The 27,360-nt window shown below is 36.3% G+C and overlaps 1 protein-coding gene across 13 annotated transcripts in view; it reads left to right on the top strand.

Annotated features, from left to right (window-relative positions):
• SYNJ1 (synaptojanin 1) overlaps nucleotides 1-27,360 on the top strand; it is a 67,292-nt gene that overhangs the window by 5,250 nt on the left and 34,682 nt on the right. For 8 of the 13 annotated variants that reach the window (XM_087756540.1, XM_087756538.1, XM_087756539.1 and 5 more), the window contains exons 3-13: nucleotides 6,982-7,068; nucleotides 7,473-7,740; nucleotides 10,186-10,411; nucleotides 11,669-11,752; nucleotides 12,551-12,612; nucleotides 13,207-13,303; nucleotides 14,592-14,761; nucleotides 16,832-16,913; nucleotides 19,682-19,834; nucleotides 22,936-23,101; nucleotides 24,839-24,862. In XM_087756540.1, coding sequence (XP_087612666.1) covers nucleotides 6,982-7,068; nucleotides 7,473-7,740; nucleotides 10,186-10,411; nucleotides 11,669-11,752; nucleotides 12,551-12,612; nucleotides 13,207-13,303; nucleotides 14,592-14,761; nucleotides 16,832-16,913; nucleotides 19,682-19,834; nucleotides 22,936-23,101; nucleotides 24,839-24,862 — 1,419 coding nt within the window. The remainder of the gene's footprint in view (nucleotides 1-6,981; nucleotides 7,069-7,472; nucleotides 7,741-10,185; nucleotides 10,412-11,668; nucleotides 11,753-12,550; nucleotides 12,613-13,206; nucleotides 13,304-14,591; nucleotides 14,762-16,831; nucleotides 16,914-19,681; nucleotides 19,835-22,935; nucleotides 23,102-24,838; nucleotides 24,863-27,360) is intronic. The other 5 variants (XM_087756545.1, XM_087756537.1, XM_087756548.1 and 2 more) reach the window with 2 other exon arrangements.

The raw sequence follows: 27,360 nt of genomic DNA, 5'->3' as shown, positions 1-27,360 counted from the left end.
TGTTCTGTCGTCTGGGAAAATACTGAGCCCTGAGTGGAGAGAGCAGGAGCTTCGTGCGCATCCTTTGACTTCAATCTGATGGTAAAGCTGAGAAGAGAGCAGGTGTGAACGGGAAGAGGCATTATGCCCACCCTGAGCTTTCTGTAGAGCTAGATAAAGTAAGAGCTGTAATAACCTGTGTGCAGCAGGCATCCTGGTATTCATAGTCGTGTTTAGCAATGCTACGCTATCACCCATTCACATTCCACTTCTTCTTAAAAAGAAAATTCTTCCACGTTGCATTCTTGGGCAGGGGGGTGGAAGCAGGTATGCTATTATCTATCCACAGTAGCAGATGGGATATAATAATTTTGCAAGAGATGTTAAGTTGATATGATGCTTCAGGAAACTTAGATGCCCAGAAAAGAAACATACTAACAGATACATTTGATGAGCACCTGCTGTATATACATAATTATTAAGGAGGGTAGCATTCTATATGCTCACAATCAGAGGTTTGTTTTTTTTTTCCTTTGGTATTTGCTGTCACCAGTAATGAACTGCCACTGGGTGATTCTTCCCCACCCTCCCGATAACGTTTATACAGAGTTTTGAGTGGAACCACATTCCCGTAACTAGGGAAGGAGAATATTTCAAAATAAATTACTACATTCTGTTTTTCATAATGGGATCCTATAAAATAAGCTTAATATAAATATTTTACTGTTTTATATACATATTTAAAGGTACAATAGTAAGGAGAATTAAAATTCTTCAAGCAGTAATTTATCCTCTGGAAAGAGTGTCTATATGTTAGAGAGGAAAGGCCAAATACAGGCTGTGGTAGAAACAATTTTTGAATGTATTTTGATGTAATATTATATTCATCTGAAGCCAATTTGGAGGGACCAATGTGAAGGGACTAGGATGCAAATGCAAACAGCAATTTCACCTTCCTGTCTTTATTACTGTTTTGACTAAGTGTCATCTTCCGGACTACACCTTCCCATTAAACTCTATCTTAAAACACTTAAGAAGCTGCAGGGAAGCAACAGCTATAGTGCATGCCAAGGACAGCCGTGCTGGTGTAGGAGGCTGTAGCCTGTCCTCCTGTCATCAGGTGCCTTTCCTAGGATTCTGCCAGAATTCACTGTCCTCTCAAATCTACTGGGAAGATGTTCTGCTCATTGCTTTCCAGGCATTTCCAACAAAACCACATGGTTTAACAAAGACTAGGTATGCTAGCCTAGCGCACACTGAAAAGTACAAGAAGTACCTACAGTAAGAATCTTCCCAGGAGGTCGGTGGAGGCAGTAACTCTTGCCGGGGAGGACTATGACCTCTTTGAATGGCATAATGGATCTGCAAGAATTTGGTCCACGGTTCTGGAAATACTAAAAAGAAGTTACTTACAACAGAATCTCAAGGCTTTTTGCTTCTTCAGGTAGACTAGCTTTACAGCAACAGTCAAGACTATTCTGTATGTGTACCACAGCCCTTTGCATGATTTTAACAAGGGATTTCACTGGCAACAAATAATTCTCTTCATAAGTGTTCCCTTTTCAATTCAGTAAATTTCCATTTCTGTGGTAGCACACGTGATAGTAAAAGTCTTCGTTTTGCCCTACTGGACATCCAGCGAATGATAGCTCTTGCTAATTAAATGTCTGTTTAGAAGAGTAGTTTGCGTACTTTTGGAGTTACTCAGACATGATGTAGAAAAACTAATTAGCATTTCTACATTTCAGATAATTTGGTAGCTTTTTTGCATGCTAGCACCTCTTTAAATTGAAAATTTTGTGATTTTGTGAATTGACTTGTACAGGCAAAAATTGCAACAGTTGGCTTTCACGTAAAGTAACTATATTTCAATCAAAGCATTCAGTATTAGAAGAAAATCTTTGTAGATTATTGGTGCTATAAAGCTTTGTTTTCAATGGAGAACATGTAACTGGGTCAGAAAGCCCAAATCTGATGGAAAGGAGGTGCTTGTAGGCTGTTACGTAGGTCAGCTTTGTTTTCACACTTCTATTTCTCAGTTTGGTTTTTTTTTCCCCCTCGTCAGTGGTGTTAGTTGAAGCGATACATTTTGTGAAGTAAATTTGCATAGTATTGAAAAATAGTGTTAAAGTAGCCAAGCCTTCTATTTGCTCATCTGTTACAATTTTGTTGTTGTTCCAAAGAGTGTGTTTTTTTTCTGGTGTGTAGTATTTAAATATAACTGCGAACACCTAGAGATGTCTGGGTTTTTTTTCCTTGCTGGGTAGAGGTGATTTGTTATTTGGGGGTTCCTCCCCGTAGTCTTAAGATACCTGTTGATTATGGTAGCATATAAATGTCTTTGTGAAGTGAATAATGGTACTTCATTATCTGAACTAGCAAATAGAGTGGAAAAAAAAAATCATCCTATTAATTCTAAGCAAATATATGAATTATGGCAGATTTAAATACCAGCTGTCATCCAGTTTTCTGTGCATCTATTCATGTCAGCAAAGTATCAAAAGTAATAAAATAGTTCTTCAGTTGGTTGATTTATAAATGAAAGTGGTGACTCCACTCTGATTTTAATGTCACCTATGTGGTAATATTAAAGTGTTAGCTTTAATTTAAATACCAAAAGTTTAACTTTCCTAATTTGACAAAAAGCTTGAAAACCTCAATCTTAAAAGCTCAAAAACAAACTGTGTAAGAATAGTTCATACATTTTTCAGATTTTAAACTTTTTGAAGTGGCAGTAGCATGAGCTTTTTCTTGTCTAACTTAAATAAGAATTCTTGTTTCTGAAGGAACTGCACATAATTTCGGGAACACGTCTTTGTTCCCAGCTCAATGTCCCATGTTCTAGCTGGGAATTGTAGCCACTAACTTATAATGTGTTGTCATAGCACCTTGTGAACCCACCGAGAACATAACTGTAGAAAGCCTAAATGATAACTTTTAATGCGATCTTAGCTTTATAATTGTTAAAATTGCAAAACTAATTTCTAATCTGGAATTAAGAAGAATACATGTTGAACCAAGTTGTCCCAAAGACAGGATTTTTAATGGGGTTCCATTTGTGTAACAATAAGAGGGCTGACATAATCCCTTTAAAATAATTTAACCTTTGTTAAATGAGTCAGTGATTGGTCAGGTGTGATTATTACAGATGCACACTTGTGATTTAACTTGGAACAAATGAGATGTTAACATTTAAAAATACTATGACCTATTAATTTTTAATAAAGATTGACTTAAAATTATTTTACTCTTTTTCTCTTGACACCGCAAATGAGGCTTGCTGGCTTTCTACAAGAATGCATTACAACTTGACCTGAAAACCACATTAAAAGTGTTGTGGTTTTGTTTTGTTTTTTGTTTTTTTTTATACTGCTAAATAGCGAGTCATTATTTCTGTTTTAGAAATTAATCAACTTTTGAATCTAATTAATGAGGTGGGTTAAGCAGAAGCTGCTTTTAATTTCCATTCTGCTTAACATCGGAACTGACACAAAGTAATAGAAGAAATACAGCCTTGTAATGTTTTGTGTCCATCTTTATACACAGACATATGTATGCTTGCATTGTCTACTGTTTAGTGCTCCTCTACAGTGTAATTTAAAATCTGTTAAGTCCAGTGTTATGGATGGAAGTTGTCATTCCAGCTGGTAATTTCTGTCTTTAGAAGTTGCATGTCTTAATTCATTCTTCTTAGCGAGTGACAGCGTTTTATATTTTTTTTCAGACAGACTTAATTGTATTTGCTTACTTCCAGCTATTTAAAGATGAATAAATAGAAAAGTCAATTTCTCGAGGAGAAGTAGGTTCATTAATTTCTAGGACTTTGTTTTTCCGAGTGCATATTTATATTAGCTACATTTTTTTTTCCAAGTTATGGAGCTCATAAATCAAAGTCAAAAGGGATCTCATGGCTGCAGGCCAACCTACCATTCGAGAAGAGATGTTCTCATTCATTAAGAATGTTACAGAGGAAATGAGGAAATGCTCTTGGAAATGCTCTCTCCTTCTGTCAGGATTACCCTAGCCTTCCTGCGGTTTAACTTCTAAGCTGCGGTTCACCCAGTTGGTAATTTCAGTTCTTCATAGAGGAAACTGGGAGTTGGCTTTGCGTACGCTGAGTGTAAGATATTATAGTGATGGGGTCTTAGCCATGTGTGTTTGTAACTTCAGTGGCTCTTGCATATCCAGCTGTATCCGATGACTTTGCATGCTGAATGGAGTGAGAAAGCGTAGATCACCAAGGCAGTAAGCTTCATGAAGAAGAATGAAGAGTTAAATGTGATACTTATGGGGAGGAATCCGGATGGTTCCAGAGCACTTACATTGTTATTCACACTGTTGGGTGGGGAATGATACGAAAACCTGCAAGTTTAATTTTGGTATCTTCAGAAATGGGAAGTGCCATGTGCAGTGGCATTCAGTAACAGATTACACTCTGGCCTGGGTGTTTGGGTTTTTTTCTTTTAGCAGTGCTGTGGAGTCACTCCCTTTTCTGCTATCGGTGCTGCTTTTGTGACTGCTTTCTTTTTACCTCGGTTCCTTAAGGAGAAGGAGGTTTACGTGATAACCATTTTTTATCCTTCTGTATTGGCTAATATCAGTCATCACCAAACCTCATAATTCTTTCAGGTTTTGTGAACACTGACGGCTAGAGGTTCAAACGCATGCCCTCAATGAAGGGGAATCTGCCGTACGAATTTATGTTATAAAGTTGTAACTCGTAGTAGGCATGATGTGCCTTATTGGGAGGGTGGTAGGAGCACGTTGCAGGTAAGCTCTTCTGCGTCCCGGCTGCCTGCTGCGGGGCCTGCTAAATGTACCTTGCTCCTAGGCTCGGTTTCTGGGGAGGCAGTGGCCGAAACCTGGGGGTAGGTGAGGATGGGCCAGGGCAGGATGGATGAAGTGAACCTTCTGAGGTGTGCGGTTTGCTGTTTTCCCATGTGAACTTTGGCCTTAAAAGAAAAAAAAAAAAAAAAGATGGGAAAAGTACAGGCAGCACAAGATAGAAATACTTACACGCTCGCTGTGGAAAAGCTTTCCTCAGAGTTCACACTGTATTAGATCTAATGTAACGGAAAAACATGGCATGAAATGCTTTTGGTTGGTCCTTGGGTGCTTTGTTAAGATAATAGTTGACTAGCCGCAGTAAGTTTTTCTATTTCCATTTTGGTTTTGCTTGTTTTTGCAACCCTTTGCTGCTTTATTAGCGGTGGCCTTTTTTGTTGATCTGAATTTGCAAAGCCCATGTTACTGAATTTACTTCGGGCATTTACTTATTAAGGCTTAGCAAGGATAACAGGCATTCTGTGCAATGGAAAAAGAGAATAAATCCATAGGAGACAGAAAAGCCATTGTTCTGAAATGTCATTAAATGCTGACAGGCACCTTTAAGAAAAATCCTGCAAAAAGTTTGAAACTAAACCTCATCTTTCATTAATAATTTGAAACATGAAAGAAGAACGTGGCAGTTCTCTGGTTACCGAAAGTAGAGTTTAGAAGACTATGTTGACATCATTAAATGTTTGCTGGAAAAATGGATTGAAAGAACGAGGTTTTGAAGTTTAGAAGTTGTTCTTCCCGGCCTGATGGTGATCTGGTTAAGGAAAACATGGTTTGGTGATGCTGACAAAATCACTGCCTGTCAACAATGTGTTTAGATTGGCTGCGAGTCTTAACACTTACTGTGGGTAAGGACTTTGGAAATAATCATGCTGCTGTAACTCTCTTATCTTTAGCATGTGGATTACAGGAATACAGTGTATCAATGCAAGTACTTAAAGAAGCTTTTTTAAAATGCACTTAAAACATTGAATGCGCTTAAGATTTCAGGCTGAGGTTAAATAATTGTTTCATCTGTATTGGAGTTTCTGATGCACTTTAATAATAGAGCTTGGGGACGTTTGAACAGAAGGGATAGGCTTGTGCACAGGCAGGGCTATGCTAAGCTTAGGGAATACTCATTAGAAAGATTCACAACAGTAATTCTAAAGAAGATATAGCTAATGTGAGAGAGAGCACAGCAGAATGCTAGGGCAATAGGCTTTTCTTTATGTCAAATTCTCATTATTTTAGTGTCAAAGTGAAAATTAATTAGCAGATCGTTTCTGAGGAGGGAGAAGGTGCTGATCCTTGGTGACCCAGAAATCTCAATCCCTGGGGATCCATGGCACGGCTGGAATTGCTGGTCTTTGCGCTTCAGGTGCAGTCTCAGTCATGAGCAAAAGCTCAGGACAGGTGGGATCTAATTTCTGCTCTGCAGCATCTCTGTCACCTGGCTCTGCAGTCAAGCTTGTGGGCCTGGTTTTTTCGAGTGCCGGTTAAAGTTCTAAAGCATACACTGACATTAATTCCCAGGTGAATGATGATGCACTTTAATTTCTTCTAAAATATTACAAAACTTTTTTTTCAAAAATGACTATGGAAATTTTGTTTTTCTAATATAAGACATGACTTTTAAATACCATTATCTTATGGACAACAAGAGTTTTGATTTGCTTGGAATATATCTAAAACTAGTTAAAATGCACTTGTGATAATCTTGTTTACTTATCTGAAAATAATACTGCCACATCACGGTTTTATTCTTGGAGAAAAAGGATAATGTTTTTCATGGAAAAAAAAGCAGCATTTAGCACTACTCCAATTTTAACTAATTGCAGGAGAGCATTCTCATGGAACTCATCTGCCTGTGTTTTAGATGCTTTTTATATTAGGAGATAATGATGTTAAAAATGCCAGCATTCTCCTTTTATATCACTTGGAGTTTTTGCAAGTCTTTTTTTTGTTGCCTAAAAACACAGCGTGACCATACTTTGTCATAAAATCAAATACTCATTTTCTGTTATGAAATGCCATATGCTCATACATTTTGATTTCTTTCCAGAAGTTTCACGTAAGCGCTACTTTTGTAATCTCTTGGATTTTCAGTTTAGAGTGGACTCATTCTCCCTGCCATAATGTATGGTCTTTTACATCACAAAATCTTATGTTTTCTTTCCATAGCTTCTGCAGAAAAAGACACAATCAAGAATACCTACTCCAAAGTAATGGATGCATATGGGCTCTTGGGTGTATTAAGATTAAACCTTGGTGAGTAAAATATGCAAGACCTTAATTTTTCATTTGGCAAAGAAAATTGTGCTGCTCCTGTAAAACTGCACAGCACAGGATCTTTGTAACAGGAACTGGGCTCTTTTTTCCTTTTTATTTTTTGTCTTTGTGGGGTAACTTGCAAGTTTGGAGCACTCCCAGAAACAAGGGAGTGGACAAAAATAACTTCCGTTTTCACAATCCGTGTTATTTGCAGCGTAGTTCCTCCTGTTTGTGTTTCCTTTTCTTCTGTGGAACTTGAGAATGAGTTCTTGATGTTGGTTCTTTTTGTACTTTTTTCAAGCAAACTGGGGTCAGGTTGTGTGCATGTAAGCATATAAGTATGTCAACATCACACTCCACTAAAATTCATTCTGTTACCTGTGCCCTTTCTTGTTTTACAGGAGACACATTATTACATTATCTGGTTCTAGTAACAGGATGCATGTCTGTGGGAAAGATTCAAGACTCTGAAGTTTTTCGAGTTACTTCCACTGAATTTGTATCGTTACGAATTGATTCAACAGATGAGGATCGTATTTCAGAAGTGCGCAAAGTTTTAAACTCGGGAAACTTCTATTTTGCGTGGTCTGCAACTGGTGTCAGTTTAGATCTTAGTCTCAATGCTCACCGCAGCATGCAGGAGCACACCACTGACAATAGATTTTTCTGGTGAGTTCATAATGCATTTTATCAGACATTATATAGAATAATACATGCCTGTACAAACTAATCTGTGGCAAGTTTTTATCCTTGTCTTTATCAACTCTTAAATGTACACCTTTGTCCCACAAATGTTGATGAGAGAGAATAGCATTATTTTAACTCTAAGGACATAAGGATGTTGTTAATGATACAATGTTTCCATGGCCGCTTGGAGTTTCTTAATTGGAAGACACAGATTTTCACTGCTTATGATATACTTTGTGATGTTGTGTTTCAGCTGTGGTGTCTCTTATTTCTTCATCAAATGCATCAATGCTTTAAAGTGAGTGTGGTAATGGAGCTTTAAAGAAAATTCTAATCTCTTGAACATTCTGAATTCTAAAATGGTGTGGTGTTTATGTGTGGTTTCCAAGTGGGTTTCCAACATATGAAAGGGCTTTAAAAGCTTTATTACACACATAATTGACACGGTGCTGATTTTGTTGAAACAGAGCAGGTAAGCTATGCTACAGTGCACATTGTTTGGCTGCTGAACTCACTATCTTTTTACAGGATATTTTTGAATAAAGTATAGGTTTTCACATAGAGAATGCTTGGTAAAAGGACTACTACTGTTTCTGCCAATAAGCAGCTTAAATAATGCCAGTGATGCATACTGTCATGCAAGAAATTCTGCTCCCATATTTTCAGCCTTTGTTAAAAATGGTGTATATGTCCACGAACCTTGGAAGGGTCCTGAAGACTTGGCAGTATGCTCTTAGAACAGGTGAAAAACTACATTTCCCCCCCCGCTTCTGTCCAATATACAAGACACCGAACCAGCTCTGGCCTGTGTGCCAGTGCTACTCTACTCTTTGCCACTATTTTGATCAGATAGAGGAATATGATCAGATTGCTATATAGGACAAAATACGTGTATTAAGACAGAAAACAAGCTCTGGTCTTCAGAAACACATCTACCTTGATGTAGGTTTACAGGAGTTACAGAAACCTAGCTGTTTGTCTCTCTTTGTGTCTGGAAAAAAGACTGGGCTCTCTGTTGAAAAGTCAGTATTTTAAGGCTTGAGAAATGATGATGCCTGTTGACACTGTCCAAATAAGCTTGGCTGATTTTGACCCCTGTCATAAAACTTCTTATGTTGGCTGGCTTTTTTGTCAGTAAGAATCAGTCCTCGCAGGAGGTCGATGGAATGTCCCAGATTCCACGATGTAGAAATGTAAACACTAAAAGTCAATAACAGAAAGTATTCTGCTTATGCACTTAGTAAGCTTTCTTGGGCTTTTTCTGTTCAAAAGGTCCAGTCTCAGATTGCCCAGGGAAAGAATGTTGTTTGCTTTCTCAGTCTCCTATTGTCATGCATCCGTATACTTTTCTGTAAAGTGAGTGCATACTTGATTCACGGGATTTGAATCTTTATTAATGATTGAACTGAGGTGTTTGATAAGTTGCAGTTTTTTGGTTATGTTTTTTTTTTTTTTAATTGGAAGTTTAGAATGAAAAGGCTAAAATTAAAGTGAATAGCTTCAACCTTTTTTGCCAAATACATTGCAATTATGGTAGAATTTTCTGGGCGGTGACAAAACCAGCCGTCTTACTAGAGTTTACTTTTCTTTGCTATGCAGAAAACTTTGCTTCCTTTTTATACAAGTGAATGTTTCCAAAGAAGATCAAAAGCCAAGCCCCAATAGAGTGAGGTAAAACAAAAAAACTCACAAAACTCAAACTTTGGTCTTATTTACTTACTACAGTGTTGATTGGTACTACTTAATGCACAGGTGTATCCAAACTGTGGATCTTTCATTTGAGCAGTAATTGGTATTAGAGAATGGGATATGCAGTATGTAATGTACCAACACTTAACCCTGATATTTACAGAAATTTGAAAATTGGTTGCCTATGAATGTATTCCTGGAAGCATGTCTGGGCAAGTGATGTGTTATGGTGACGTATAATAGAAATAATCAATGTATGTTGACAAGAATTTTTTTTCTAGCTTTATTTTGTGGTGTTGTGAAATTGAATGATGCTTTACCCATCACAAAAAGTAACCCTGTAACTGGAATTTTGGCTTGCTTTTCCCAGAGTCCGTAATCTTTGGCTTCTCAAAGCAAGGCTGAGTGGAGAAATATAAACAAGCTTGAAGTGTCGGTTTTTCCTGGGTGAAGAGCAGAGGCTATAAGGGTTATTTTTTTAAGGTCATTAATTTTAATGACTTCACCCCATATTCTTATTGTGCAAACATTTAAACTGCTGTCTTGTAAACTTTGCTATTTCAAGTATGTTTAAATAAGAGTTGTATCATAAAATTATAACATGCCTATTTTCCTTTTCTTATTTGTAGTAGTAGGCATAACATATAAGAAGTTAGTAGCTGGCTTAACAAATTGAACTGTATTTTATTTCCTTCCAGTTATTTTTTTGTTGTTGTTGTTTTTTTTTTTTCCTGATAGGAACCAGTCACTGCATTTACATCTGAAGCACTATGGTGTGAACTGTGATGACTGGTTGTTACGTCTCATGTGTGGAGGAGTGGAGATAAGAACAATTTATGCAGCTCACAAGCAGGCAAAGGCTTGTCTCATTTCACGACTAAGCTGTGAACGGGCTGGCACCAGATTTAACGTCCGGGGAACAAACGATGATGGTCATGTTGCTAATTTTGTTGAAACAGAGCAGGTATGTTAGTCTACAGTTGCACATTGCTGGGCTGATGAACTCAAGATAAGCATGTGTGTGGATATTTTTTGCCCTAAATCAACAGATCACCAGTCAAGTCTGTAACCAACAGGTATTGGAATAGTTCTTTTACAGCTAAATAAGGATTCTAAGTAGGTTACATAATTTGATGATCTTGGTTTTTAGTGTAGCTTAGGGTGAGGGCATGCATGAGTCTGAGTTTCAACAGCTTAAGAAGCTGTTATCCATCAGCTGAACTGTTGTAGGTGGCTGTACTTCCTTTTAGCCGCCTGAGCTGTAGGTGAGTGTGTACTTCTTTTGGCCTGAGCTAATAGTAAAAGACCTTAGAAACAAGCAAAAGACATTTTTTGCAAATACATGGCACCTTGTGGTTCAGGAAAGATAAAAGCATTCCTATGGTTATTTAACACAGATTCTCCGAAAGGTAGTTTTTAAAGCCACTGTAATTCTGCTGCCTTTGATTGCATATCTGTGCCCTTATTATACGGAAATGCAAGAATCATTCTTTGCTGGCCTTTCTTTGCTCAGTTCTTATGATAACCTAGTTATCAAGTTGTTGTTCCTGCAACTGTATTCATGTGAGTAGGTATCTTTGGTTGACTCACTGACTCTTTGCAAAGCCTAGGTGACATCAGTAGGATTTTATCCAGGAAGGGCTTTGCTTGTGCACATCCAATTTCAGGAGTTTAGTCAGAATGCTGTTGTTACAGTTTCTCTGTCCAAGTTTCCTGGCAGGCTAATGTCACTAGATGACTGTGGCATATCATTCCACATAAGTTTTCCTTTCCTGTATACTTTGACCATATAATTTGGCCACTGTATTTTGGATTCTGATGCACAAGATCTGTGCAGGTGTTCTGAGTAGGCTGCATTGTTATTTTCTGTGCACTGGCGTCCATTTTAACTGTTCCTACGGGAAGGTCTTAACAAGTTTTTTAAAACAAGTTACTCTTAGCACAGAAGTCGTTCAGGCCCAAGTAATAAAAGCTTGCTGTATTTTCTTAGACGTTGTGAATCATGATTCTGCAAGGAAGCATGAGAGTGCCAGAACTTCTTTTATGAATTGTTCAGAGGGGATGGAGAGAAAAGTCTAGGGAACACAATATTTTAGCTTATAGTGTGGAATATGTAATATGTACATATATTTTATTTACTCTGTGCTTAGCTAAGGCTAAAAAACCTAAAACCTTACATTCCGTAATACCTATTAATACTATGTTTTTTTTTTCTAAACAGGTGATATTTTTAGATGACTCTGTGTCATCTTTCATTCAGATTCGAGGATCTGTTCCATTATTTTGGGAACAGCCAGGCCTGCAGGTAAGCAGGAGATAGATTAGATTATACAGATAATTCTTATTCATGTCTTTTTAAACATCTTACAGTAGCATTTAGGCTCTTCTGCACAGTTACCTGTCAGGATGAGGCTATCCTTTGGGAGCAAGTTGGTGATATTGTTTAGTTCACCAAGCCTGCTACTCTCAAGTCTCTGAATGCTGTTTTGCACAAGATTTGAATGTCCATTGCTTTTTAGATGTTTTCTCTTTGAAGTTCTGAGTTTTTCTGTTTTAATTTAAATTGCTATTTTAAAATAGGTTATCTAAGGGCACCCAAAGAGACTGTTTTCTTCCGAATTCTTCTTAAGGATAAGTCTTTTCAAGTAGTCAATATGGATCGAGAGTTACTGCAATGTAATTTCATTCCAGTTTTCCTGAAAGAGGGATTGTATCAGCAACTACTACTGTGATACAATTTTTAGAGGGAAGATTAAAAAAAGTTCATGCCTCACAGTGACTCTAGGTTCTTTAAACCAGACATATAAGCATTTTGCAATAGAACTGCTGAAACATTTACATGCCTTTTTACTCAAACCAAGAAGTAATTAGATGATATGACTAAGTATATTAAATAAAAGAAGTGTTTTATAGAAAAAAGAAAAGGAATTTAAGAAAAGCCTATAAAAAGAATGCACGCCACAGCAAGCAGAGTAAATTTTTGAGATTTCATTTAGAAAGCAAAATGAATTTTTAGGCCATATTTAGGATCAAAACAGGTCTTTGAAGAATGATTAATCAAATGTGTAAAGACCAATAATTTAATGTAATCTTCATGTCACAGGTGGGATCCCATCGTGTCAGAATGTCAAGGGGTTTTGAGGCGAATGCACCAGCTTTTGACAGGTGAAAAAATGCCTTAAATTTTTGTCAATGCACTACAAACATCTCATAAGTGATGCATCAGAGGGATGGGATGTGTTATTCCAAACGGGAGGCTTTGTCTATACAAATGTGTGATTCAGCAAAGCAGCAAACTGCCTGGGCAGTTTTTTTTCAAACTTCTACAGGATTGATTGTGCCTTTCAGTGCTTTGTTGAAAAGGTTGAAGAACATTTAAAATAGTGAAATACTTCGTTAAATTAAAACCAAAAATTATAGCATGTTTACATTGAATAACCTCTATTTGTCAGCTGCTGTATAAAAGTAAAATTTATATTTTGATTTTATTCCTGCCATGACACTTCAGCTTCACAGCCTTATGGTTTTAACTAAATGTATGTTGTTAAATTGGTGCTATTATCCTAATTAAATGGTAGTCAATGGTTGTATGCTGCTATTGAGTTATACTGATTTGTTTGGACATGATATAATAAAAGGCTTGCGGCAGTTATTAGAATACCCAGCACATTTCTGCAGCGTCTCAGCCAGTGTTGCAGGTGTTCATGTTAATTTTCTGCATGCCAGAAGATGAGTGTGGAATTTTTCTTCTGTTAACAGGCATTTCCAAACTCTTAAAAATTTATATGGCAAGCAAATTATTGTAAACTTACTTGGGGCAAAAGAAGGGGAGCACATGCTCAGCAAAGCTTTTCAGGTGAGTATGACAGTTCTCTCACTGTGCATATTCTTGGAATTTGCCTGTTTGCGATGAAGCTTTTATATAGCCTTTGAAAAATGAAGCAGGTGTGCTATGCTCTGGAGCAACTACCACTTGTGGTTAAAATTGTATTTATCATAAAAGCACTGCTTAAGATACATAACGTGAAATGAATTTTTAAAAGCTCTATATACAATTAGTGTTTGATTATGTTCAGATTGGTTACTGAAAAATTATAACAGCAACATAGACAATGTTGAGGGATTTTCAGTTATTTTCATATTTCATGCTTATTAGTGGCTTATTTAAAAAATAAATCTTTTTTGCGCTATAAAATTGATGAATAAATATATGATACTTTATGGTATTTAATACTGTGATGGTTCTTTTAAAAATATTTCCCTTGGAATTCCTGGATATATTCCTTAATATTAAAAAAAAATAATCACAAATTAATTCTCAATTTAAACATAAAAGCTGCTTCATAATTAAATAGAAATGTTTGTTCAGAAGATGTTAACTATAAGTGGCCATTTTCATGAATTCCCACTTATTAGGTTAAAAATAACTGTCACATTGTAGTCCATAAATACTGACAATTTGAGAAGTTCTGTCTGAAGCCAGAGAACATGTCAATAGCCATCTGTTATTTCCCTCTCCCTTTTTCCTTTTCCCTTTGTATTGTAATGGCTGAATATCTTAGGCTATTCACTAGTATCATTTCTGTATCCAGCTATCCTGGTAGGAGACATTAGTGCTCCCAGATGCATATCAATGCCCAATGTAGATCATAGCTTTGCTAACAAAGATTGGGTGGACACTCAAGATTTTTCAGGGAATATTAGGGAAAGTTTTGCTCAAGCCACCCTCCACAGCTTGTCTGTTTTTTTCAGTAGTAGTTCATGGAGTGTTTGCTCAGTCCCTGTTGCTTGCAGGTATGTCTAAAATGGTGAGTGGCAGTGAAAGGGGTTTCCACTGAAACAGCTCTTTGCAAATTAACAGTAGAAGAGGCTGTCTTGGTGACCCCTGGTATAGTAAGGAAAAAACTGATGTTGATTGTGACAAGGAAAAGAAAAAACACAGGCGAAATATTAATCAGTTCTGAGTGATTTGTTGAACAATAGTAATAAAAATGGTTGTGTTTTACGTAAGAGAAAGCATGTAATAAACAAGATAGCTAATAGAACAGCTTTAAAAATATTTGTAGCCTCTTATTTAGCTTGTACTACTATACGTTCAGATATTGGTATATTTATACTTTTTTCTTCTCTTTTTACAATGTCAGAGCCATTTGAAAGCATCTGAACATTCAGCTGATATAAAAATGGTGAACTTTGACTATCATCAAATGGTTAAAGGTGGAAAGGCAGAAAAACTACACAGTGTGCTTAAACCTCAAGTCCAGAAATTCTTAGAGTGTGGATTTTTTTATTTTGATGGAAAGGAAGTTAAAAGGTTTGTGTATATAACTTCTGTAAATTTCTTCAAATTAAATTATGGTTCACCCCTTAGCAAGAAGATCAGAGAAAAAAATGTTACTTCTGTTATTGTGTTTTTATTGTATCCAAGATGATGCTTAACAACTGAAATATGAGTCACTTATTTTATTCCATTAAAATTTTGTCTCGTTCTGAGTATGCTCTAAATATCTTAATGGAAAATATCTCTGAGACATTGATGGGGCATGACTTAATTTCAGGCCTTTGACCTCATGATTTTGGTGAAAATGGGCAATTGTCCTTTTTCTTGGGTGTACCCACGTGGGATTACAGAATGAACATTTTTCTCTCTTCCTGTATAATGTTATTCACATTTTCCTCAGCGATGGAGCATACCATTTTCTGTTTGTTGTAAATGCTGATGGTCAGTGCAGTCGTCTTCTAAATCTGTTTCCACCTGGATCCCCCATTTGAGAGATTGTTCTCCACAAAGTATGAATGGGATGCATGTTTTCTGCCCCACTCTGTACTTTCCAGTCCTGCTGTACTTGTACTTCTGTCCCTATTTCCCCACCCCTCTTCCTAAAGCAAAGGCTGTGCTTATCTCAGCAGGAAAAGGGAAGCAGGACTAGAAGTAGGCAACATTCCTGCTCTTCTCCCTTCCACACCCTTCCTCCTTTTAATTAATGCCAGAGCAGACTGTTGAATGTGTTCTCTGTGAGAAAGAGAATTGTTGAGTGAGGGGATTGAGCTACGTGCAGTGGGGTTTCATCTTCTAGTGCAGTGGGAGAGGAGAAGAGAGTTCCAGTGCCACCCTGTGCTCTAACCTGGCTGTGGGATTAAATCCCCCAGGGGCAGATTTTAGTAGGCTTGAATAAGATTAAATTTAGTGGGAGGGTGCTTAGGTCCCATGTCCACCTCAAAATGTCACTGACCATTCTCCAAAAAGCTTTAAAAGTGGTGTGACACTTTGTATTGGAAGAACACCACTTGGTCTTGATGGAGATTCAAATAATATTATCACCCATCAAAAAGACTGACAACGGAACGAAAGCAAAATAGGCTGTGGCTTGTGATAGCTTGAAGAATTGCGTGAATAAAAGATACAGTGATGATTTTTAGAAGTTCATGGACCATCTCCTTTGGAGAACGTCAGGTTTTTATCTAACACAGATAGCAAGTTGCTTTGTATTTCAAATCAAATAAGAGCTAGTAATGAAAAAAATAATTTTGGAGAAAGTTCTTCAAAACTTTCTACAATTGATGGTTAGATCTCCAAGTAAATGTGATGAAGCCTTACTGATTTAATTGGACAAAGTGTGTAGTGGGAATGATGGAAATAAGGAATAAGTGTGTATCACTGGGAGAGCCATCAGAATTTTGTACTCGTAGCCAGGCAAGAAGAACATGGATGTTGCCTAATATGATCCTTCTCAGAGCTTTATAGCATGAGTTAATGGGCTTCTCTTAAAGACAGGGGAGCAGTTCAGAGTGCCTATGGGCCTCACGCATCTGTTGAGGGGAGAGGCTTATTTTTCATTTTTCTTTGGGGAGGAAAGAGAAAGTAATGAGGGGTTGAAATCAGCTTTAGTTTTATCACAAATTCTTGGTACTTTTAGTTTAGTTAAACAAATCTAAGAACTGTCCTAATATTTTTTTTTTTCATTTTTGTTATAACCAAGAGTTATTATTTCCCTCTGAGATTCTTGGGAAGTGTTAGTTGGATTGTTTGCAAAGAAAACTTAATCCTACGTAACACTTTAACCAAGGAAGCAAGGAGAATTGAGAAAAACTGAAGAAGAAAGACTCATGTTATTTGCATGAAAGACTCATGTTGTTTGCAGAAAATAAATTAGTTTTGTGTAGTGAACAGTGCTGCAAAATTCACTGCTGTTATTGGAGCTAACCCTCTATTGCTGACGCATTTATAAACATACTTGTGATCACAGTAACATTGCACTGACAATACCCTGATTTACTATTCTGGTTCAGATCTTGATGTCCCTGTCTTTGTTGATGATATATGTGTGTTAAATGAGTTATTTCAGTTGTTTTCTCTCTCTGTCTCTCGTTGTCCTTGGCACAGATCTCAAAGCGGTACTGTCAGAACAAACTGCTTGGACTGTCTGGATAGAACAAACAGCGTGCAGGCTTTCTTTGGCTTAGAGGTAGGAAAAACAGTGTCCAGATACACAACTCCTCCTGGTGCTTCTGTAGCAATTAGGCTGTAAAAGTAGCATTACCTTCTCTATGAAAGATGAATTAAAATGTTTCATTTATAGCATGATACTTTTCTCGTTCTGGGGCAACCAGATCTTAGTAGTTACAGAAGCAGTAGTTGTGTAGTAGTTGTAATTAAACAGTAGTCATGCAGCATTATGAAAGACGTTCACTCTTTTTTAGGTGTCAGTTTCTTATGTCTGTTAGGGTTCAGGCTTGCAATTCTAGAAGAGGTAGTACTGTTGTAGTCCTTCACAAAAACACTTGCATTCACAGTTACTCTATTAGATGAAGTTCTTCAGCATATAGGATTACTGTTCTTAGCATCTGCCAATGCTGTGTGTTCACATTTTCACAGCACTGTGCTGTGAATTCTTCATGGGACGATGTCATGGTTGAGGCTTTGGCCACACTCAAATTGAGTAGCTGGAAATTAGCCATGGGATTCAGTCCTCCTGCAGGGTTGTGCTTCAGCATATTGGCTCGCTATTGAAACAAAGGTTCTAGCCTGCAAGCTTATACAGTAGAGCTTGAACACATGAACCTGATAGGAATTGGTGGAGTAAAACAGTGCTGATTGCACTAAAAGAGTAGCTATGAAAAACTTTTGACAGCTCCGCTCATCTTAAACTAAGTTTGATCCTAAAGGTAAAATCCTTAGCATGTTTAAAAATGAAAAACTATGGGTGCTGTCACATCAAACGAAGTAAAAGGATTATTCTTTTGTTTTGTGAATTTTATTTAATTAAAATGCTCTTGTTTTAGCATCTATGGGAGGAATTTCTGAGAGAACTACAAAATCCATTGGCTGTAGAACAATCGTTTCTGATTCTGGAATATGTAGTGCTTTGCTGCTACGTTTAGCAAGTGAACACTGTTGCCAGTTCGTTGGTGTTTTAGTCAAACGGCATGCTGAACTGTTTACCCTCATGCAAATACTCTGAAATTTTTTCTCTTAACGTTCAACATCAGCACATACAGTAGCAGATACAACACAATTTGAGAGATCTAATGCCTTTTTTTCCATTGTTTCAGCTCTGCATGTACCATAGGGGGTCACACCTTTTAATTACTAAAATTAAGAAAAATAATTCTTATTCTTTGCTTTAGTTCACTGTGTGTTGAAGAGAGTAGTGGCATGCTTTGAAAATCTCACAGCATTGTATTGCATTATGTAGTTTGTATATCTGTCCCTCCTGTATTGACTTTGTCACGGGAGAGACAAATGATTACCTTAAAGTCTTTTCTGGTCCGAAATGGGTTTGCTGGAATTTAACAGTTCACTGTAGACAGAAATGCAAGCTTGAAGCCAGCAATTAGGTTATCCTAAATGAGCCATGAGAAACATTGCCTCTTGTATTTTACTGATAATACAGTAGTTTTCTATGGCATAAGAACAAATCTGTATACACTCCTGATGCATTATAGTACTTGTATGGCAAACTTAGCTTTGCAGCTCTATTTTTTCCTTCCTTATCCTTTTAAGAACTGGATGAAATATCATTTTTTTTTAGACCAGGTGTGCCAAATTTTTCCTTGGTGAGAGCTAAATTATGATTTCAGCTAAAATATGAGAGCTAAAAGTATAAAACTAATTAATAAGAAGGAAAATGGTAAATCCTCATGAGCTGCTTACTTAATTTTAAAATTCTGTTTAAATGAGATATTTAAATTTGTACTTTTTTAACATGATAGATAATTTATATAGCAAGTACTGAGCTCTGGATGACCACCTAAAATTACAAGATGAAGCACCCAATTTCTGAAGCTTCTTTTCTTGTTTATTTCTACTTAATTTTGTCTGCAAGTTTCCTTTTGTAACTTTTGTTAATTCCTGCCCAACCTTCAGAATTTTGCCTTTATGTCATTTTATGTTCATCATTTTAGACGACTCCTTCTTGCCTTTGGACACCTCAAGGTTTTAAAGATTTCTTAAAAGCTCTTGAAAATAGCTTTTCTGTTTAGTTTTAATTTTTGATATTTATTTTCAGTATTATGTTGGTAGCCACGAACACTAGAAACTTACTTGACTTTTTTTAAATAATCATGATTCCATAAACCAGGATTTCAATCAAGGTACAATGTCCCATTCTACATCTATGAGCATAATGCTACATTTAAGTAATGTATTTAAATGTAAAATAACACATTATATGTATTATATGTATACAATTAAACACATTTAACGTAGACTGTGCATCAGGGAAAATTAATTCAGGTATGTTGATTGTAAGGGTAAAGATTGCAGTGTGTTAAGCATGAAAACAAGAGTGAATGACAGAAGCCATTGCTATTTCACTGATCACAGAGCTCTGTTGCTGCTGCATTTGATAATAGAAGTCAGTGTGTTCGGTGTTACACTTTTTTGGGAAAAACATGAATTCCTCTAATTCTGAATTATGTAAGTAGAAAGACTTGAGAATCAAAAATAGCTTACCTTGTAACTAGTGAATTTTTAAATTAAAATATTTACAAATCAACGACCTAATTTTTTCCTATATTGCTACCTATCTTTAAAAGAAAATGAAATGCTGGTGCTGAAGTTACATGTATGATACAGCCTTTCAAAGATGACATGGTGTCAGTTTGTTCAGAATGATACATATAAACTAAAGATATTTTTTTGTGTGCATATATGCTGAAAAGATATGATATATCTTTTATTAAATACATTTAAAGATTTTTCTTTTGCAAATATTGTCTTTAACTGTTGCAGATGCTAACAAAACAACTGGAGGTATTAGGATTAGCTGAGAAGCCTCAGTTGGTTACTCGCTTTCAGGAAGTTTTCCGGTCCATGTGGTCTGTGAATGGTGATTCTGTCAGTAAAATTTATGCTGGAACAGGAGCCCTTGAAGGAAAAGCTAAGGTAAAGTACATTTTATTAAAAACTTTAGCAGTATTCAGTATGGGTTTTAAAAAATTCTGTCATTAATATAACAACTATCAGATTTTTAAAATGTGCTTTTGTTGTAATCCTAAGAAAACCAATCAGCCAAACAAAAAAAATTAACATAAAAAGGTTGGTTATGTTGATAACCAGATCTTGTTTCAGTACATCCTTTCTTAGGCATGCCCCTGCCTTCCAGATAACACCATTCTGAAGGAAAGGATGAGGCTCAAAACTTATTTCTTTAGATCATAGTTCAGAAAAATGTATATTCAAATCCGCTTTAGTTTCTTCGAATATTTTCATTTTTCTCTCTGTAACTCTGCCTCCTATTGTTTCAGTTTCATTCTCTATATCTCCTTTCTTTTAAAATGTGTTTCACTGGATGTTGTTGTTCATGCTTTTAGTGTTTATTAACAGTGTTAACATTAAACAGGTTGCAGCTGAGTGTTTTTTGTTTGCGTGTTCCTCCAACTGTTTCTTTTTAGCTTTGCAATTACTGAAAAAAAAAAAAAAATTGTGTTTCTACCTTGCTTTCTAATGTTGTGATAACAATTCCATACTACATGACAGCATAATGCTCTGTTTCTCTTCAACTTCTTTTGTCTTTGTTGATGCCTGAGTTGTTAAGATTTTCTAATGCTGTCTTTTATTTTTCTTCAAACAATGTTCCTTTTTTGTTTCCATAATTCTCTCTCAGGTGATACCTGTCAAGACAAACAAATATTGAACCATAGCAATTTTTGCCCTTAGTTCCTTCAAGAATTTCTTTTCATACTGTTCTTTTTATTCAAGAATGCGCTGCTTCTTGTTCCATATTATATACTATGTACTCATAGTCAACTGTTTTGTTTTTCCATCACTTGTTCATTCAAACCATATCAGGGTCCTTCTCTGCACATGTACAAGGCATCACCCTAAGCTACATAAAAAGAAAATAAGTAAAACAGCCTTGTTGCTTATTCTACCTTTAAGTGGTGCATACAAGACTTTTTCATTTGGGAATTGCTTGTAGTTTAGTATAGAGTGGAATTTGGTTAAAGATGTTTAGTTTTATTTTCTTACAAAAATGTCACCCAGACTGTCAGGAAAACTACAGTAAGTATTTTATGGGGTATCTCCCCTTCTCCTGACTTTCTCATTCAACCTTACTTGTTTATTTTCCTAAATTAATAGTTTTCAGCCATTCATTTGGCTACTTAAATTTTTTACTTTGTAAAATGCGTTTACTCTATTTACACTTCCATTTTTAATGTTTAAAACAAAGAGTACATTTACTCTGCTGTCTTTGTAATAATGCAGGATCCCTGCCCTGGTACAACTGCTAATGAGTACCACATCTCATAAATCAAACACAGTGTCCCTGACAGAAGTCCGTCTATTTGAAGAGGATCCTTAATACTTGCAAAGCCATACAATGCTTGCTATTGTTTCAGTGAAACCTGACCAGGTCACTACTCAATATCTTCTTGAGTACTCTGATAATATATTTTAAAATGTAGCTTTTAAGCTGTTAGTTGTACTCTCACTTCTCAAATGAAAAGTTTGATGGTTGAAATTCTTCCATTTCTTGCTCGTCCGTTTGATTCTTCAAAGTCCAAGAGTACTTAGAAGTAAAAATATGGAAATTTAGGATGGGAGAAAGAATATTTTAACCTTAAATGTGTTAATATGTATTTCTATACTGAAAAACAGTCCTTTTTAAAGTATTATAATACTCGTTACATCTAACTCCTTACCTACTCTTTCTTTTGCTTTCTCTGGGTTCCTTTCAATTAATTGCCTGATATGTGAATGGTGAGTGTGTTTTTTGGAGCATGTCATAAGTTACACGTTGTCTGACAGAAAGGGAGCAGCATCCTATTAAAATCCTATTGCAATAGTATGCTTTCCCCCACCTCATCCATAGTGTCTTCCAAAAATCATGGTGCCAATTTACTATACTTATCCTTGGCAAAAGAATAGTTTGTTTCTTGTTGTCTAGTACAATTCATAGAACTAAATGATGGGTTAATTTCGTAGTTTTCTTAAGCTTTTGTCTTTTTTTCTTATGCATTTAAGAGACCTTCGTGAACAATGCAAGCTGTAAACTTGGAGTAGTTTTTATAATAATATAATACCATGCAGCATCCGTGATGGATTACAGTCTGTATTTTCTATACATGCAATAGCATGTGTTTACATACACTCACAGTCAAAATACGCTTACGTGCATAAGACAGAATAAACCATGTAATCAAGAAAATGTCTTTGTGCCTGTCATTGTCAGTGCTGTGTACACAGATTAACACCGCTGTTTTTGAGTCAAGTATGAGACTGCATGACATGTTGATTACGTTATCCTCTAGGTGTCTGACCCACAGGGAATATCTGTAGTAGCAGTACATCTCTTGAATTAGTTCAGGTAGCTGGACACTGTTCTTTTGGAGCACCGTTCGATCGTGCCACTTGTGTGCAGTGTAGTGTGCAATGACAGTGTCTTCGTACGTATGTAGCCATAGATTAGTATATATGTTCCTTCTGGGATACTGCATGAGACTTGCATGCTATTTTAAAAAGTTAAGGGGTCTTAGTAAATTGAAGCAATCTCTCTTTTGAACATGGATATTTCAGAATGTGAATTCTGAACTAATATGCTCGTATGTACATATACATGCATATTCATGCATCATGACATTTGGACTCAAGTGCTTGCTCATCTCTCACTATTTGGGGAAAAGCCCAAAATCCCATATCATGGTCTAAACGTGGCAGTATATCAATTTAATTTTTGAAGGGTTTAGGCAAAAAAAAATTATTCCCCTCCCCACAGTATTTTGTTTAATTTAAATAATTTAAACTGGAATAATCTGGTTGTTAGATATGCCTTGAAGGTATTACTGTGTTGTTTAGCATTTGGGGGTGGAAAAAAGCACACATAGTACAGTAGGCTCTGAAGACTTTATTTAACACTTAAAGAAGGAGATTGCCTTAGATTTTAAAATCATTAATGCAGTTTACAAATATGTTACTGAATATTGCCAATGTTGTTGTGAGCAGTGTCCAACATAAAATATTTTATACGTGTTCCTCCCTAACAGGCTGGAAAGCTGAAGGATGGTGCTCGTTCTGTGACCAGAACGATTCAAAATAACTTTTTTGATAGCTCCAAGCAGGAGGCCATTGATGTTTTGTTATTGGGAAATACCCTAAATAGTGATTTAGCAGATAAAGCACGGGCTCTCTTAACCACCAGCAGTTTACGCGGTATGTGTCTTTTCAGGATTTTAATCTGTCTGATAACTATTTGGTGTAAGAAAGCTGTATGGAGTCTATTTTCAAAGCAATATTGGAAAGTATAAATGCTATTTTGTGTTCTGTTGGCTTATTAAAAGATGAAAGTTACTTCTGCTTTACTAATATTACCAAACTAACATGCTGCAGTAATTTCTTCACTGTTTATATTTTGTTGATGTCTGGTGGTATAATAGGTAAATGTTTGTGGAGCATATTTGTCAGAACTTTACCGTAGATGCATGTTAGATACGTTCTGTTCAGTTCATCAGATCCATTTGTAGCAAGTGTTAATCATGACAACTACGTGCTGAATTTGGGGAAAAAAATCCTGATTTATTGAAATACTAGGGTTTTTTTTATTGTTTGCTAAATATCTTCTTGAATTTGATCTGTCATGTCAGTGAAGAAATTCTCACCATGGTGTTAAACTAGGTAGAAAGCATTTATGCTTAAGCTTAAGAATGCTGGTATTTATCTTAATTTTGCTTTCTAAGGTACTGAGGAGCAAAGGGCTTTCGGTAGTGGAAGAAAATTTAAGATAACAGGAGCTATTAGAAAATTGCCGGTGAATGATTTTCCATCACAAAATGTTTTTTTTGTGAGAAGTAGTCTTTCCCAGGAACATGTACACCACAAAAGCTTGTCAGGCTGTGGGTGAAATTCTACATCAAAATCGGAGAGATTTCAATAAGAAACTCTGCTTAGGCAGAGCAGCCATGTGGGACTTGGGTGGTCTGGTTAGAGGAAGGTGGTTCACCTAATCAAAGCAGGGAGCTGAACCACAGCATCCTGCATCCGCAAACAGAGGTGTAGCCTACAGGGATGGTCCCCAGGACTACAGTCATGTCCTATCCTTCTGCAGGTCTGATGGGCAGGGAAATAGTAAGTGGGCCAGGTACAGGGCTGTGTTTAGAGTATTCTCCTGGAATATAAAAAATAGAGGAGCTAATTCTTGGGCAAAGAAGGAACTTAAATTTGAGTCTTCTTTCCAAGATCCCAGGTAAGAGTCTCCGAAGTGGTGGGTTATTGCCATTTTTAGGGATTAATAACATTCTTAATTTTTCCTTCCCCTCCCCGCCCCCCCCCCCCCCCCCCTTCTCCCAGGCACTTCTCAACCTAGAATGAGAAAAATGTGTCAAAGCTTCAGTGCAAATCTGTGGCACGAGAAAAAAAATTCTTGCCCAATTGTAGTCTCTGTCTTGTGGGTATTTATATATTTCCTACGTAGAACCTGAAAGACTGTTTTCCTCTCATTTCTTTACCACAAGACTTCGTGTTATTGTAACTTTTCCTGTATCTGAAACCTGCTAAATCAGCCACACCTCAAAATTGGTTGAAAGTCGTTTTCATTTCTTCTTACTTTCTCTGAGAATGCAAGCTGTCCTTTCAATATTTGAAGCTCCTGTCAGCTGAGGAACATTAATCCCTCTTCACTGAACATAATGTCTTTGCATTGTCTGCTAGGTGGTGAATTAACTAGAGAGATACTTCATCATACATAAATCCATTATTAATAAAGCAAGAAAAGAGAATTTGTTAATACTGTTGTGGAACTTTTTAGATTTTGCAGCATAAAAAGATGCAAATGGTCATGTGTAATAAATTGTATATTACAGCATGTTTGCTCACATATTGCTGGAAAATTTAAAAAAACAATTACTTATTTGACTAATATTTTTTCTTGTTTCCTTCTTACTGCATCCGTAGTTTCAGAGCAATCATTACAATCAGGTATAGTATAGTAAATTAAGCTGTAACTATCTAAGCAGCTATTGTTCTTCTCTGGCTTTTTTCTTGTGCCTATTTGCATAATATTTGGTTGTGGGCTCACATTTTCCCAGTGGTGTTTGGATCTGGCATTCCTGTGCCCCAAAATCCCTTAATCCAAGAAAAGCTCTTTAATATAAGAAAAGTGAAAATATAAGGGGTGAAAAATGTTGCAGTTGCGCTTGGGTGCGAGTTATGAAAAGAGGCAACCAATTCTTTAGGGTTTATTTTTGCAAATGCTTTATTCTAGCTGTAGAGAAGTTTGCTTTTTTTATCTGGTTTGGGAGCTTCTATATTTTCATTTTGTCTAAATGTTTTGTTTAGGATAAAAGGTAAAATTCTTCAGTACAATCTGTAACTTCATCTTATTTGCAGTTAGAAGGCTTTATCTGCTTGTGTTCTTGCATGAGACGGACTGATTTTGTAATATCTCCCAGCAAAGGTTAATGTTGTACTGGAATGATCTGAAATAACACGCTGACACTTGTGTTTTGTGGAGCAAAAGTACAGTCAAAACCACTGAGATATGGTTACCTCTGCACATGACACAAAATGAAAGAATTGGAGTATCTATTTAGGTAAAACTCTCAGTGAAGAGAAGGCCTGAAGAGGGAACTTTATAGTTAACCCCTAGTCTTCTGCTTTGAGATATTGCAGTAATATCTTGACCAATATCTATGATGTTGGGCTTAAAATATGCAAGGTTGGTTTCGGAGCATTCAGCAATACTGTGAACATGAAGAAGTGATATGTAATAATAAGAATGTGTAGGGATCAGCCAGATAGAGGAAAATGACATGAAAAATCTCTTCAGTTTAAGAAGCTTATGAAAACTCTTGGTTATTATCATTGTAAGGTAGCAACATAATGCCTTTGAACTTTGTTTTCAAAATTTTCTAATTCTTAGTGGAAATTCTCCTTTTTGTTGCAACTCAAGCTGTTTACATGAAGCTGCTCCATTTGGGGAGATGTGATATATACATATTCCATATTTTTAAGGGAGAGCTGCAAGTGCTTGTCAGCTGTGCAACACTTCATCATCTCCTTGTTCCCACAAACTATTATTTAAAATAAAATATCCTAATGCTTGTATGTTCAGATTTGACTATCTGTTGAGAAAATTTAAATGATGGTTTCTGAGCTATTGCTTTAATAGGGTTCATTGTGCTACCTCTTGGAAGTAGGTTCACAGTGAAACCAGATCAGATGTTTAGTTTCTGGATGACAGGAAAAAAGTACGTTCTTAATACCTGGGGAGATGAAGGGAGAGGAGGAGGGTAAGAAACAAGGAAGCTCTTAATAATTGTTCAGACAAGTCTCCCCTTTTAAGAGAATAGTGAAGGTGTGCACAGTACCCCCTGAACCTGTGTGCTCAGGTAGTAGCCACTAGCCCCGGGTACTGAAGAGTGGCCGGGGGGGATCCTTGGAAGAAAGCATGAGGATTTGTTGTTGGCTAGATTGTTGTTCAAATACATCTGAAGTGTTTCAAGCTTCCCCGCCCCCGGGATAACCACTTCAATCGTGGTCTGTATTTTTGAGCTTTACACGTTTTTTCCCTTTCCATTTGTCTCAGCTTTGCTTTTTCTGTTAGTGTTTTACTGTATCTACTTAACTCTTACTGGGTACTTAAATAATGAAATCTGAGTCACAGGTGACATACACCTGAAATTAACTGCTCCACTGGCATTTTGTCAGTGTTAAAATCTGTTTATTGGAATAAACAGTCACACTGTCATTTATGGTGTTACCATCTAGACGATATCAGCCTAGCTTATTACTCACAACGAGTCATATGTGTCAACTATTTTTTAACTTCCTGATGTAACATTTCAGTGTGGGTTTCATCTGGATACAAATTGCATATATTGAAACATATCTACAGTAATTTGGATGTTGTAGTAAAATAACTCAATCAAGTTCAGTTGCACAGAATATCCCACCAAGATTTTTAAATTAATATTCCTTTGTAGAACTGATTTCCAAATGTCTGCCTGCCTAGTATGAACAGCAGTTAAAGTATTTTTACTGCAAAATAACAGAAAATGTAATTGATTGGATTTTTTTAATGTAGTGAAATGAGACACAATTTTGTTGAAAAGCTAGAAATGCGTAGGAAAATAATGTATGCAGGAGGCTCAGGAGCCCTGAAAAACAATTAGCTTACTCAGTATTTTGGAAAACAGATGAAAATGTAATCTTTTTTTTTTCTTTTTTAATTTATTCTAATTTAGAAAAAGAGTTATTCTACAACTTAGAAAGCTTGCTAGTTTAAAGGTATGAATTTCATGTTTGTAATAAGCATGTTGTCAGTTCACTTCTAAACTTTGATTCTATCCTGGTAAGATTTTTCACATTGGGGGTTCATGACAATGTCAGGAGTTAAACAGGCAATAATTCAATTTTGCAGCTTTTCTTAACAGCTGCTCGGTAACAAATATGAATTATTTGGAGTAACTATTTAA

The sequence above is a fragment of the Nipponia nippon genome, unplaced genomic scaffold, assembly GCF_047370975.1.
Source record: "Nipponia nippon isolate SJK-2023a ecotype South Korea unplaced genomic scaffold, ASM4737097v1 scaffold_2, whole genome shotgun sequence".
Classification (NCBI taxonomy): Eukaryota; Metazoa; Chordata; class Aves; order Pelecaniformes; family Threskiornithidae; genus Nipponia; species Nipponia nippon.
This window is presented reverse-complemented; position numbering and strand designations above follow the sequence as displayed.